The sequence below is a fragment of the Colobus angolensis genome, unplaced genomic scaffold (assembly GCF_000951035.1).
Source record: "Colobus angolensis palliatus isolate OR3802 unplaced genomic scaffold, Cang.pa_1.0 Scaffold36, whole genome shotgun sequence".
NCBI lineage: Eukaryota > Metazoa > Chordata > Mammalia > Primates > Cercopithecidae > Colobus > Colobus angolensis.
In genome coordinates, this window is record NW_012116932.1 from 110816 (window position 1) to 126416 (window position 15601).

Consider the following 15601-nt stretch of genomic DNA (forward strand, 5'->3'; position numbering starts at 1 on the left):
AACTCCTGGTTTCCTGGCAGGTTCTGTGCCAAGCACTTCACGTTGATTTATTTTTTTCCTTCCTTCCTTCCTTCCTTCCTTCCTTCCTTCCTTCCTTCCTTTCCTTCCTTCCTTCCTTCCTTCCTTCCTTCCTCCCTCCCTCCCTCCTTCTCTTTCTCTCTTTCTTTCTTTCTTTCTTTCTTTCTTTCTTTCTTTCTTTCTCTTTCTTTCTCTTTCTTTTCTTTCTTTCTCTTTCTTTTTTTCTCTTTCTTCTCTCTCTCTTTCTTTCTCTTTCTTCTTTTTTTTTTTTGAGACAGAGTTTCACTCTGTTGCTCAGGCTGGAGTACAGTGGCACAATGTTGGCTCACTGCAACCTCTTGCCTCCTGAGAATCAAGTGATTCTCCTGCCTAACTCCTCCTGAGTAGCTGGGATTACAGGCACCTGCCACCACGCCCAGCTAATTTTTGTATTTTTAGTAGAGACAGGGTTTCACCATGTTGGCCAGGCTGGTCTTGAACTCCTGACCTCAAGCGATCCACCCGCTTTGGCCTCCCAAAGTGCTGAGATTACAGGCGTGAGCTACCGCACCCGGCCCGTTGATGCTTTTACTTGTAAAAACTTCCTATCTCCCTCCCTAGAATGTCAGCTCTATGGGAGCAGACATTCTATATTCTTGGTCTGTTTTGTTTGGCACCCTTCCTTCTTGCTCTGTCTCCAGCACCTATAATCACACCTGGCACACAGTAGGTGTTCAATGAATGTCTTTTGAGTGCATTCATCAATGTGAGTCTTGCAAGTGTCTGAGGCTGGTTGCAATAGTTAGCCACTCTACATGAGAAGAGATAGCACAAGTTGTCCAAGATCAAACAGCTGGTAGGGAGGGCTGGGAGCTGTTTGGCTACTGCAATAGTCCTTATGTCCATGAATACCTCATGCCCCATCTTCCTGCCAGCCAGGAGAACAGGCCGTTGGAACCTATCCCTACAGCTGTCTTACTGTAGTGAGAGTGAAGGTTTACTGAAGTGGTGATTGAAGGTTTCAGCTAACTTCCTCCACCCCAACTGCCCTTCCAGGGAGCGGGACCATCCCTCCAACCTCTTGACCCAAAGGGACATTGGTTCAAGGCTGTCTTGTGTGTAGCTGGGTGGCAAGATATTTTGACTGCCAGCTGGAGCTCCAGCCCTCTCTAGAAACTCAGGACAATGGCCAGGTGGGGGTGCCCCAGTGGAGAGAGACCCCAGGTGGGCAAGAACCCTCTAGAGGAACGTTTCAGAGATAGGGTGAGGGGAAGGGGAAAATTCTGGCTCACTGGAGCTGAAGGCAAATAAGCGTGTATCACTTGGGTGCAGGTGCCGTGGGACACATCAAAGAATGGCCCCCTCTTTTGTGTAGTTCCCCAGCCCCTCCTGGCCTTCTAGGAGGGAAGAGCAGGCTAACGGATCCTTTTCTGTAGGGTGATCTGACTGGGACACCTCAGGAGCTGTCAGTGTACTCTCAGGAGTCACCCAGGCCTGGCTTTGTGACTTTGGGAGTATCTCTCACTTGCCCAGGCATTGAAGATCAGTTTTCTTTCTTTTTATTTTTTTGAGACCGAGTTTCGCTCTTGTCACCCAGGCTGGAGTGCAATGGTGTGATCTCGGCTTACTGCAACCTCCGCCTTCCGGGTTCAAGCAATTCTCCTGCCTCAGCCTCCCGAGTAGCTGGGATTACAGGCATGTGCCACCACGCCTGGCTAATTTTTTTTGTATTATCAGTAGAGACAGGGTTTCACCATGCTGGCCAGGCTGGTCTTGAACTCCTGGCCTCAGGCGATCCACCGGCTTCGGCCTCCCAAAGTGCTGGGATCACAGGCGTGAGCCACCGTGCCTGGCTGAGGGTCAGTTTTCCCATCTGTGAAACGGGGCAATACCCTCTTTCTCAGGCCTGACCACACTCAGTTCTATTCTCCTGACTTTTCTGCCTGCTCTGAGCATCATATTCAGCTTCCATCTGGTTTACCTTGGCCAATGGGAGGCTCTGGCAGGAGATAAGGGACGAGGGGAGAGAACGGTTGGGGTGTTTCTCTCTTATTGCACTCCACCTGCTTTGGCCCTGGTCTCTGTCCCTCCACATTGACAGGACAGGTCCCATTTGGTGGCATCTCCTGGCCTCCTGCTCAGGTTCCCTCCCCACTTCAGCACCTGGGAAGGTAACGGCTCCCTATGGTAGCTAGTCACCGGGCACCTTGCCATCCTTGTGGGTCCCCTTCCCTTCCCTTCCACCAGTGATCTCTGCATTTGGGTGCCTTCAGCTGAACCCTCCGAGGGAATTCTCTTACAAGCTGAGACCGAGACCTCTACCCTGAGCCAATCCACGTAAACCACTTAGCACAGTTCCCTGGCACACAGCAAGGCTGCGATTCTTGTGAGCTATTGTTATTTTTATTGTTATTAAGATGACATTGATATCACCCTTAACCCTTGGCTTTGATGCCCTTTGACCACTGCTTCCCCCTGCAAGGATCTTCTACCCGCCCCTCAATCTCCTGAGGGACCCCAAGCCTGGGCTCACTGGCAGATGGCCAAGGAGAGGGTCTGGGACAGGAACTCTGGGGCCCTGAGTCTTCCAGAAAAGGAGAAGGGCAATGTGTCCTGTGGGGCCACTACAGAGAGGTCCAGAGACCCCCATGTTGAGAGTCTCCCAGGCCTGGGGCTAGAGGAGGGAAGACACCCTGGGGACCCCACTCTGGCCTGAGGGCTGTGGCTCTCTCCTGCCCATGAACCAGGAGTGGGTTAGTTTAAACAAAATTGACTTGAAACTCATTCTTTCTGGGCTCCTGACATGGGGTGGTGTTTGGGAGCTGGCTCAGCTTTAGGAGCTTTTAAGTGTCTCAGTTCCCTCAATGTACTCATCTGCATTATTCATTCCTAGGCCAGATTGCAGGGAGGCCCACCCCTCAGTGCTGGCCCTACAGCCAGGCTTTGGTCGTCCCCATCTCCCCACGATGCCCTCTTGAGGGGCTGCCCTTGTCCCCGGGGCCCCCAGTTCTCCCTCTCTGGTCATGGCCAAGTGCTGGCTCAAGCAGCTGTGGCTATCAGGACCCACTGCTTCTGGAAATGCTCCCCCGCCCCCCGCCACCTGCCTTGTCCAGCCCAGAGTCACCCAGAGAGAAACTGGTGGGAGACTTACCCCAAACTCAGTCACGAGGATATCGGTGATGCTGCCCAGAACAGTCACAAAGTCGAAGATGTTCCAGGCATCGCGGAAATAATTCTAGAATGGGGACCCACAAGACAGAGATGCCAACAGAGGGCTTGGTTCCCGGCCCCCCTAGGCTGGCCGGGGGCATGTTAGAGGCACAGCTGCCGATCAGCGGAGTGCCTGGGACAGTTGTGGTTGTTCAAAGGGCTGCGGTAAAGGCTGTTCAACATCATCTGCGCTGAGTCTCTCTCCCTGGGAACCCCTAGGGGCCTTCCCATGATTGGCCTGGCCCTAGTCCCTGCTTCAGCTCCATGGGGCTGGGGCTGCTCTTCAGAGCTGTGGCTTATCTCTCCAGCATTTCTGAGGGCTCCTGAGACCCCAGGGGCTTTATAAATGACATCATTGAGATCCTCATGAAGATCCTGGAGGGAATGGTTATCACCCATTTTCTTTCTTTCTTTTTCTTTTTTTTTTTTGAGATAGAGTCTCACTGTGTCACCCAGGCTGGAGTGCTGGAGTGCAGTGGCGTGATCTTGGCTCACTGTAACCTCTGCCTCCTGGGTTCAAGTGATTCTCCTGCCTCAGCCTCCCAAGTAGCTGGGACCACAGGTGCATGCCACCACACCCAGCTAATTTTTGTATTTTTAGTAGAGACTGGGTTTCATCATGTTAGTCAGGCTGGTCTCGAACTCCTGACCTCAAGTGATCTGCCCACCTCGGCCTTCCAAAGTGTTGGGATTACAGATGTGAGCCACCACTCCCAGCTATACCCATTTTCTAGGAGGTGACCAAGCCACTCATCTGCCTGAGGCTAGCATCACAGAGATGTAAAGCCAGGATTTGAACCTAGGCCTCAGAGAGCCCATAGTCTGTTCAGGACCCCACTAGGTTGGCAGCATACTCGAGAAGAAAGGAGACTCTGGGTTCAAATCCCAACTCTGCAACCCGAGCTGTGTGGCTATGGGCAAGTGGCTTAACCTCTCTGGGTCTCCATTTCCTGATCTGGAGGAGGATAGTAACAGGGTACAGAACAGGAACTGGACAGGGGGCTTTGGGGCCTTTCAGGCACATGCACTTCCTGGCCCCCCTTGTGTTTAGACGGGGCCATGTGTGTCTAGGTGCAGCGATGTGCTGTGAGTGGAAGCAATGTGGTCACTTTCTGGTCAGCATTGGCCTCTCTAGCCTCTCTAGCCTCTCAACCCTGGGCTTGGTGACCAGTAACGTTTCGAATGGCAGCTACTCTGTGAGGCTGGGTCCCTGAGGAACTATGAGGCAAACAGCTTCCCTGCTGAGTGTAAAAAAACCTTCCCATCAATTTAAGTCACTGAGATGTGGGGACTGTTTGTTACTAGAGCTTCACTTGATCTATCCTGACTGCTACATTCCTGGGCTGGGTGCTGGCTCAAGGGGAGACACAAGCATAGCCTTTCTGTTGCTAAAATATGGAAATACTCCACATTGTTTGGAAAACAGTCACAGCCTCAAGTCCCACAAGGTCTCCTCCTATCTCTGACTCCCCTCAACTGGGTACTGACATGGTGATGGATGGCATTGCAGTCTGGACCCAAGAGTCTGGGTCAAAGAGATGGCCCTCCCCTCTGGGGTCAGTGGGACTCAAAACACAAAACACAGGGCTTCTCAGCATCTTCGCAGAAGCAGAGGCCAGGTCAGGGGTTGGGGTGGTCAGTGTGACCCTGAAGTAGCCCCTCTACCTTACAGAGAAGGAGCCTGACTTTAGAGCTGTGCTTCCCTCCTAGTTGAAGTGCCTGGGGCCTCTGCGCCCTTCTCTGGGAGGCAGCGGTAACACAGCAATCAGATAATGAATGTGGGTCGCCGAGCATGGAATATACAGTAGGCACTCAACAGATGGGATGTTGTTGTTTCGCAACTGCCTATAAAAGGAATTCAGGGGGCTGGGTGCGGTGGCTCACACCTGTAATCCCAGAACTCTGGGAGGCTGAGGCAGGTGGATCACGAGGTCAGGAGATCAAGACCATCCTGGCTAACACAGTGAAACCCCATCTCTACTAAAAATACAAAAAAAAAAAAATTAGCCAGGCGTGGTGGCAGGCACCTGTAGTCCCAGCTACTCGGGAGGCTGAAGCAGGAGAATGGTGTGCACCTGGGAGGCAGAGCTTGCAGTGAGCAGAGACTGCACTACTGCACTCCAGCCTGGGCCACAGTGCGAGACTCCGTAAAAAAAAAAAAGAAGGAATTCAGGTCCTACTGGCACTTTTGGCATTTTGGCAGATGTTGCTGGGGCCCTGCCCATATCTCATCTGCACACCTACAGTACATTACTTGGCCCAGGGTCTCTCTCTGGCTGCACATGTGTTAGAGAATTAATAGCTCCCCTGGGAATGGCCTTTGATTATGTCTGATGGGCATTGGAGGATAAATACCCCAACTCCCTCCCTGTGAGGTGGGATGACTCTGTGCTATGTGCTCTCTGCTGCCTCCTGGAGGTCCCCACTGAAACTGAGCCCCATTTGTCCACAGCAGGAACTGGCTTAATAATACACTCTTTCCTGGTTGCCTTTCTGTCCGTGTCTCTTCCCCTGTCCCTTACTGCCTTGCATCCCAGATAAATTCCTTGCACTCAATCCTTGTCTCAGGCTCTGCTTCCGTGGGAGTCCAAACAAAGGCAACTTTATAGGCGTTTGGTCACAGACCTCAACTCCTAGGCTAGAGAGCTCCCCTCTATCTCTCGAATGTTACATGGGGAACGTGTGGCTTCATTTAAAACTGAAAGGGGAGACCAGACATGGTGGCTCATGCCTATAATTCCAGCACTTTGGAAGGCCAAGGAGGGACAACTGCTTGAGGCTATGAGTTCAAGACCAGCCTGGGCAACAGAGTGAGACCCCCATCTCAGAAACAAAAACAAAAACAAAAAAAACAGAAAGCAGAGGGGAAGCTCAGTGCTGGCTCTTGCAGGATTGGCAGGGTGAGGGAGATGCAGCTCCAGGCCCCAGTGGAAGAATCACTTCACCAGCAGAAGACCAACTCAGAATAAAATAACTGCAGGCTGGCTGCAGTGGCTCACGCCTATAATCCAACTGGAATATGAGGGTGGCAAAGCCCCAGGGCAGGTCCCTGAAAAGTAGGGGCTAGGCCGGGCTTGGTGGCTTACACCTGTAATCTCAGCACTTTGGGAGGCTGAGGCGGGCAGATCACCCGAGGTCAGGAGTTGGAGACCAACCTGGCTGACATGGTGAATCCCCGTCTCTGCTAAAAATACAAAAATTAGCTGGGCGTGATGGTGGCCATCTGTAATCCCAGCTAGTCGGGAGGCTGAGGCAGGACAGTTGCTTGAAGCTGGGAGGCAGAGGTTGCAGTGAGGCAAGATTGCACCACTGCACTCCAGCCTGGGTGACAGAGTGAGTAGCCACCTCAAAAAAAAAAAAAAAAAAAAAAAATTACAGATTCAGTGATTTCCCCCCGCTTCATCAAACCAAGTGAATCAGAACCTCTAGGGGTAGGCTCAGGGTATCATTTAATTTTAAGAAATTTCCCGAAGTGCTTCTTTTTTATTTTTTAGAGTCTGAGTCTTGTGTTGTATCCAGGCTGGAGGGCAGCGATGTGATCACAGCTCACTGCAGCCTTGAACTCCTGGGCTTAAGTAATCCTCCTGCCTTAGCCTAAGTAGTTAGGACAACAGTCATGTGCCACTATGCTGGCTAAGTTTTCATTTTTTTGTAGAGATGAGGTCTTGCTATGTTGCTCAGGCTGGTCTAAAACCCCTGGGTTCAAGCAATTCTCCTGCCTTGGCAGGAGTCCCAAAGTGCTGGGACTCACCGCACCTGGCCTCAACTGCTTCTAATAAGTAGCATCTCTACCAAAGCAAAGCCACTGTTTTGGAAGAAAAAGGTCCATTATTAGGACCCCTTTCCTAGCATTTATTTATTTATTTTGATAGAGGGTCTTGCTCTGTCACCCACAGTGGGGTGCAGTGGCTCAATCACGACTCACTGCAGCCTTGACCTCCTGGGCTGAATCCATCCTCCAACCTCAGCCTCCTGAGTAGATGGGACTGCAGGTGCACGCCACCACACCAGGCTGATTTTTGTACTTTTTGTACAGACAGAATCTCACTGTGTTGTCCAGGTCGGTCTCAGACTCCTGGGCTCAAGCGATCCACCCGTCTCAGCCTCCCAAAGTGCTGAGATTACAGGTGTCAGCCACCGTGCCTGGCCCTTAGCATTTACTGAGTGCTCACTCCAGGTCAGGATTTATCCTCAGTCCTCTATGTGCATATTAGTGCATTTGCTGCTTACCAGGGCTCTGCTGAGGTGGAGGGGGAAGATGGCTCCTTTCAATGATGGGGAGGTGACAAAGCTTGTATAGGACCAGACAAGATCTGAACCTAGAATTCTGGTGCTAAAGCTGATGCCCCTAACCACCTCTGTAAGCCAAGGTGGGAAGTTGGTTTCCTGAGACCCTGGCTGAGACCCAGGCTGTAGGTCATTCTCTTCAAAGGGATGGACTAAGCTGGTGGTCAAGAGAACGGATGTCCTGGTTCAAGTCTCACCTTGGCCACACACTGGGGGCCTGCAATATGTCACTTTACTTCAAGTCCCAGTCTATTAGCATAAGCCTTCCTCACCTTAATTTTTTTTTTTTTTTTGAGACAAAGTCTCGTTCTGTCACCCAGGCTGGAGTGCAATGCGTGATCTTGGCTCACTACAACCTCCGCCTCCCGGGTTCAAGAGATTCTCGTGCCTCAGCCTCCCGAGTAGCTGGAATTACAGGCATGTGCCACCACGCCCTGCTAATTTTTGTATTTTTAGTAGAGATGGGGTTTCACCATGTTGTCCAGGCTGGTCCTGAACTCCTGACCTCAAGGGATCTGCCTGCCTTAGGCTCCCAAAGTGCTGGGATTACATTTATTTATTTATTTTGTAATGTATAATTACATAATAGCCATCACACCCAGCCCTCCAATTTTTTAAAAATAATTTTCATTTTCTTATTATTTATGTATTTTTTGAGATGGAGTCTCACTCTGTCGCCCAGGTTGGAGTGCAGTGGCAGGATCTCGGCTCACTGCAACCCCCACCTCCTGGGTTCAAGCTATTCTCCTGCCTCAGCCTCCTGAATAGCTGAGACTACATGTGCGTATCACCACAAAAAATATTTTTTGTATTTTTAGTTTCACCATGTTAGACAAGATGGTCTCAATCTCCTGACCTCGTGATCTACCCGCCTCGGCCTCCCAAAGTGCTGGGATTACAGGCATGACCCACCGTGCCCGGCCAATTTTTATTCTTTTTTTTTTTTTTGAGATGGAGTCTCATTCTGTCACCCGGGCTGGAGTGCAGTGGCCAGATCTCAGCTCACTGCAAGCTCCGCCTCCCGGGTTCACGCCATTCTCCTGCCTCAGCCTCCTGAATAGCTGAGACTACATGTGCGTATCACCACAAAAAATATTTTTTGTATTTTTAGTTTCACCATGTTAGACAAGATGGTCTCAATCTCCTGACCTCGTGATCTACCCGCCTCGGCCTCCCAAAGTGCTGGGATTACATTTATTTATTTATTTTGTAATGTATAATTACATAATAGCCATCACACCCAGCCCTCCAATTTTTTAAAAATAATTTTCATTTTCTTATTATTTATGTATTTTTTGAGATGGAGTCTCACTCTGTCGCCCAGGTTGGAGTGCAGTGGCAGGATCTCGGCTCACTGCAACCCCCACCTCCTGGGTTCAAGCTATTCTCCTGCCTCAGCCTCCTGAGTAGCTGGGACTACAGGCGCCCGCCACCTCGCCCGGCTAATTTTTTGTATTTTTTAGTAGAGACGGGGTTTCACCATGTTAGCCAGGATGGTCTCGATCTCCTGACCTCGTGATCCGCCCGTCTCGGCCTCCTAAAGTGCTGGGATTACAGGCTTGAGCCACCGCGCCCGGCCCAATTTTTATTCTTTTAGGGATGGGGTCTCACTCTGTCACTTAGGCTGAAGTGCAGTGGTGCAATTGTAGCTCATTGCAACTCTGACTAACTGGGTTCAAGCAATATTCTTGCTTCAGTCTCCTGAGTAGCTAGGACTATAGATGTATGCACTATGCCTGCTTGATTTTTAATTTTTAATTAAAAAAAAATTTTTTTTTTGAGACAGTCTTACTCTGTCACCCAGACTGGAGTGCAGTGGTGCGATCTTGGCTCACTGTAAGCTCCGCCTCCCGGGTTCACGCCATTCTCCTGCCTCAGCCTCCTGAGTAGCTGGGACTACAGGCGCCCGCCACCTCGCCCGGCTAATTTTTTGTATTTTTAGTAGAGACGGGGTTTCACCATGTTAGCCAGGATGGTCTCGATCTCCTGACCTCGTGATCTACCCGCCTCGGCCTCCCAAAGTGCTGGGATTACAGGCATGACCCACCGTGCCCGGCCAATTTTTATTCTTTTTTTTTTTTTTGAGATGGAGTCTCATTCTGTCACCCGGGCTGGAGTGCAGTGGCCAGATCTCAGCTCACTGCAAGCTCCGCCTCCCGGGTTCACGCCATTCTCCTGCCTCAGCCTCCTGAGTAGCTGGGACTACAGGCGCCTGCCACCACGCCCGGCTAATTTTTTATATTTTTAGTAGAGATGAGGTTTCACCATGTTAGCCAGGATGGTCTTGATCTCGTGATCTGCCTGCCTCGACATCCCAAAATGCTGGGATTACAGGCGTGAGCTACTGCACTCGGCTTAATGTTTTGTTTTTGAGACAGAGTCTCCCTCCGTCACCCAGGCTGGAGTGCAGTGGCACAATCCTGGCTCCCTCCACCTCCTGACTTCAAACTATTGTCACACCTCAGCCTCCTGAGTAGCTGGGATTATAGACGTGTGCCACCATGCCCAGCTAATTTTTGTATTTTTAGTAGAGAGGGGGCTTCACTATTTTGGCTAGGCTGGTCTCGAACTCCTGGTCTCAACAGATCTGCCCACTTTGGCCTCCCAAAGTGCTGGGATTGCAGGCACGAGCCACTACGTTCAGCCTTTTTTTTTTTTTGTAGAGATGGAGTCTTGCTATGTTGTCCAGCCTGGTCTTGGACTCTTGGCTTCAAGCAATCCTCCCACTTTAGCCACCCAAACTGCTGGGCTTACAGGTGTGAACTATAATACTTTTTTTTTTTTGAGACGGAGTCTTGCTCTCGCCCAGGCTGGAGTACACTGGTGCTATCTTGGCTCACTGCACGCTCCGCCTCCCAGGTTCACGCCATTCTCCTGCCTCAGCCTCCCGAGTAGCTGGGACTACAGGCCCGCCACCACACCTGGCTAATTTTTTGTATTTTTAGTAGAGACGGGGTTTCACCATGTTAGCCAGGATGGTCTTGATCTCCTGACCTTGTGATCTGCCTGCCTCGGCCTCCCAAAGTGCTGGGATTACAGGTGTGAGCCATCATGCCCAGCCTCTTTTTTGAGACAGAGTCTTGCTCTGTCACCAGGCTGGAATGCCTGTGGCATGATCTCGGCTCACTGCAACCTCCACCTCCCATGTTCAAATGATTCTCCTGCCTCAGCCTCCCGAGTAGCTGAGACTACAGGCATGCGCCATCATGCCCAGCTAATTTTTGTAGTTTTTAGTAGAGATGGGGTTTCACCATGTTGGCCAGGGTAGTCTGGATCTCTTGACCTTGTGATCTGCCCGCCTCTGCCTCCCAAAGTGCTGGGATTACAGGTGTGAGCCACTGTGCCCAGCCAACTATAATACTTTTGTATGTATTCTGTGAACCCCCTTGGCCACGTGAGACTAGCCCTGGCTATTTTATTTTATGTGTAAAGACTTGTAAATGCATAACAAAACAGCCAGGACTGCAAGGTTACCTTTTATAATAGCTATCAAAATATTTTTTAAGGCTGGGCATGGTGTCTCATGCCTGTAATCCCAGCATTTTGGGAGGCCAAGGCAGGCAGATTGCTTGAGGCCAGGAGTTTGAGACTAGCTTGGCCAACATGGTAAAACCCTGTCTCTACTAAAAATACAAAAATTAGCTGGACATGCTTGTGTGTGTCTGTAGTCCCAGCTACTCAGAAGGCTGAGATGGGAGAATCACCTGAATCCAGGAGGTGGAGGTTTTGGTGAGCCAAGATTGTGCCACTGCACTCCAATTTAGACAACAGAGTAAGACTCTATCTCAAAAAAAAAAAAAAAAAAAAGTTTTAAAAATGGCGATCTAGGCCGGGCGCGGTGGCTCACGCCTGTAACCCCAGCACTTTGGGAGGCCGAGGTGGGCGGATCACAAGGTCAGGAGATCGAGACCACGGTGAAACCCTGTTGAGACGGGGCAAGAGAATGGCGTGATCCCGGGAGGCGGAGCTTGCAGTGAGCTGAGATCATGCCACTGCACTCCAGCCAGGGAGACAGAGCGAGACTCCGTCTCAAAAAAAAAAAAAAAAATGGCGATCTAATATTCAGTATGTTAATGAAGTTAACTTCATTAACATACTGAATAAAAAGGTTTAATCACAAGCAGCATTTTAAAGCAATGATAAATGCAAATTAAATGTTAAGGTATCTGCAGCCCTTATAATGCAGTATGAAAATATCTGATGTTTGTAAGTGACACAGGTCATGTTGCTAATATTAAGGGTTGATAATACTAATAACCCTTGTTGTCTCCCTTTAAGATGGAAGGAAATGTTAAAATTTAGTTATTGGCTGGTGAAAAATAAAGACGTATTTATTTTTAGTATCATTATTTTTTTTGAGACTCGCTCTGTTGTTCAGGCTGGAGTGCAGTGGTGTGATTTCAGCTCACTGTTGCCTCCACTTCCTGGGTACAAGCGATTCTCCTGCTTCAGCCTCCTGAAAAGGTGGGATTACAGGCACCCACAAGCACGCCAGGCTAATTTTTTGTATTTTTAGTAGAGATAGGGTTTTGCCATGTTGGCCAGGGTGGTCTCGAACTCCTGGGCTCAAGTGATTTGCCCGCCTCTGCCTCCCAAAGTGCGGGGATTACAGGTGTGAGTCACTGTGTCCGACCTCTGTGTTTCTTTTTTAAACGTGGAGTCTTGCTGTTGCCCAGGCTGGGGTGCAGTGGCATGATCATAGCTCACAGCAACCTCCACCTCCAGGGCTCAAAATATCTTCCCACCTCAGGCTCCCGAGTAGCTGGGACTACAGGCACGAGTTACCATGCCTGGCTAATTATATACATATATATATTTTTGTTTTTGTAGGGACAGGGGCTTGCTTTGCTGCCCAGGCTGGGTGAGAACTCCTAGCTTCAAGTGATCCTTCTGTCTTGGCCTCCTGAAGTGCTAGGATTACACACATGAGCCACTGTGCTCAGCCTGATTTCAGTTTTCTTTCTTTCTTTTTTTTTTGCAACAGAGTTTCACTCTTGTTGCCCAGGCTGGAGTGCAGTGGTGTAATCTCAGCTCACTGCAACCTCTGCCTCCCAGGTTTAAGCAATTCTCCTGCCTCAGCCTCCCAAGTAGCTGGGATTACAGGCATGCGCCACCACACCGGGCTAATTTTGTATTTTTAGTAGAGACAGAGTTTCTCCATGTCGGTCAGGCTGGTCTCCAACTCCCAACCTCAGGTGATCCGCCCACCTCGGCCTCCCAAAGTGTTGGAATTACAGCCATGAGCCACCTTGCCCAGACTGATTTCAGTCTTATCTCTAAAATGGATGCTAACAACTCCCAGCTTGATGACTCCTATCATTTTGAGGAACTGAATACATAAGCAGCCATATAGTAACACTCATGTGTTGGGTCTCCCTGGGACTCCTTGGCAAACACAAGAATGCCTAAGTAGGATCTGTGGCCACTGGCAGGATGCCGAAGCCACCCTGGAGGTTGGGGGTCTTGGGGCCATGTGGGGAGACCATCGTCCAGCACCCATTGCTCCCCCTTGGGCTTCTCCCAAGCCCATAGCTGTAGCCCCAAGGTGGTACTTACCAGAATCCCAAAAGCCATGACTTTCAGCACACATTCCAGAGAGAAGAGGGAGGTGAAGACGATGTTGAACACCCTCAGGGCGTTTTCATAAGCAACAGAAGCCCCATAGAACTAGGGGGAAAGAAGCAGGAGGGGCAGGGGTCAGTGAGCAGGGGTGGGGAGTGCGAAGTGGGGAGGCAGCTTCATGGCTGTTCTCCAGGCAACACTCCGGCCCCAGGCAAGGCTGAGCAATCTCACTGTTGGGGGGCATAGTTCAGGAAAGCCCAGCTCTCCGCTGGACTAGGCTCTTCTTTTCACATCACAAAAACAAAAACTTGGCCGGGCGCCGTGGCTCAAGCCTGTAATCCCAGCACTTTGGGAGGCCGAGATGGGCGGATCACAAGGTCAGGAGATCGAGACCATCCTGGATAACACGGTGAAACCCCGTCTCTATTAAAAAAATACAAAAAACTAGCCGGGCGAGGTGGCAGGCGCTTGTAGTCCCAGCTACTCAGGAGGCTGAGGCAGGAGAATGGCATAAACCCGGGAGGTGGAGCTTGCAGTGAGCTGAGATCCGGCCACTGCACCCCAGCCCAGGCGACAGAGCGAGACTCTGTCTCCAAAAAAAAAACTTTCCCCCGTCTCTTTTTTTTTTGGTAGATGGGGTCTTCCTGTTTTGCCCAGGCTGGGCTCGAACTCACAATCTTCCTACCTTAGCCTCCTGATAGTTGGGACTATAGGCATACACCATTGTGCCTGGCTGAATTATACTTTTTTTTCCTTTTTTTTTTTTGAGAACGAGTCTCACTCTGTCACCCAGGCTGAAGTGCAGTGGCACGATCTCGGCTCACTGCAGGCTCCACCTCCCGGGTTCATGCCATTCTCCTGCCTCTGCCTCCTGAATAGCTGGGACTACAGGTGCCCACCATCACGCCCAGCTAACTTTTTGTATTTTTAGTAGAGACGGGGTTTCTCCATGTTAGCCACGGTAGTCTCGATCTCCTGACCTAGTGATCCGCCTGCCTCGACCTCCCAAAGTACTGGGATTACAGTGCCCGGCCTCCTTATTTTTTTGAGATGGAGTCTCACTCTGTCACCCAGGCTGGAGTGCAGTGGGGTGATCTTAGCTCACTGCAACTTCTGCCTCCTGGGTTCAAGCCATTCTCATGCCTCAGCCTCTCAAGCAGCTGGGATTGTAGGCGTGTGCCATCACGCCCAGCTAATTTTTGTATTTTTAGTAGAGATAGGATTTCATCATGTTGGCCAGGATGGTCTTAAACACCCGGTCTCAAGTGATCCGCCTGCCTCGATCTCCCAAAGGGCTGGGATTACAGGTGTGAGCCACCACGCCTGGCCACTATGATTGTTTTTGAAGTGCCGAGAAGGCGCTAAGGTCCTTGCATCAACTTTCTCATTCAATCCTCTCACCTCCTCTGGAGGGGGCAAAGGTGCTATTATTATCATTCCCATTTTATTGACAGGGAAACCTAGTCCCCAGAAAGTCACTGGTTGCTTGCGCAAAGTTAAATGAATGAAATGGCAGAGCTGGGCTTGAATCCACGCTTTGGAGTCCAAAGCACAGGGTGAAAGGTATTCAGAGTTTTTTTTTTTTTGAGACGGAGTCTCGCTCTGTTGCCCAGGCTGGAGTGCAGTGGCCGGATCTCAGCTCACTGCAACCTCTGCCTCCCAGGTTTAAGCAATTCTCCTGCCTCAGCCTCCCAAGTAGCTGGGATTACAGGCATGCGCCACCACACCGGGCTAATTTTGTATTTTTAGTAGAGACAGAGTTTCTCCATGTCGGTCAGGCTGGTCTCCAACTCCCAACCTCAGGTGATCCGCCCACCTCGGCCTCCCAAAGTGTTGGAATTACAGCCATGAGCCACCTTGCCCAGACTGATTTCAGTCTTATCTCTAAAATGGATGCTAACAACTCCCAGCTTGATGACTCCTATCATTTTGAGGAACTGAATACATAAGCAGCCATATAGTAACACTCATGTGTTGGGTCTCCCTGGGACTCCTTGGCAAACACAAGAATGCCTAAGTAGGATCTGTGGCCACTGGCAGGATGCCGAAGCCACCCTGGAGGTTGGGGGTCTTGGGGCCATGTGGGGAGACCATCGTCCAGCACCCATTGCTCCCCCTTGGGCTTCTCCCAAGCCCATAGCTGTAGCCCCAAGGTGGTACTTACCAGAATCCCAAAAGCCATGACTTTCAGCACACATTCCAGAGAGAAGAGGGAGGTGAAGACGATGTTGAACACCCTCAGGGCGTTTTCATAAGCAACAGAAGCCCCATAGAACTAGGGGGAAAGAAGCAGGAGGGGCAGGGGTCAGTGAGCAGGGGTGGGGAGTGCGAAGTGGGGAGGCAGCTTCATGGCTGTTCTCCAGGCAACACTCCGGCCCCAGGCAAGGCTGAGCAATCTCACTGTTGGGGGGCATAGTTCAGGAAAGCCCAGCTCTCCGCTGGACTAGGCTCTTCTTTTCACATCACAAAAACAAAAACTTGGCCGGGCGCCGTGGCTCAAGCCTGTAATCCCAGCACTTTGGGAGGCCGAGATGGGCGGATCACA

General features: G+C 50.6%; 1 protein-coding gene across 1 annotated transcript in view; it reads right to left on the reverse strand.

The window, feature by feature from the left end:
* The window catches only part of CACNA1A (calcium channel, voltage-dependent, P/Q type, alpha 1A subunit), a gene marked incomplete at its 5' end in the record, with an annotated part of 337656 nt that overhangs the window by 48405 nt on the left and 273650 nt on the right, over positions 1-15601 (reverse strand). The window contains 2 exons of the mRNA XM_011953392.1: positions 3149-3232; positions 15221-15331. Coding sequence (XP_011808782.1) covers positions 3149-3232; positions 15221-15331 — 195 coding nt within the window. The remainder of the gene's footprint in view (positions 1-3148; positions 3233-15220; positions 15332-15601) is intronic.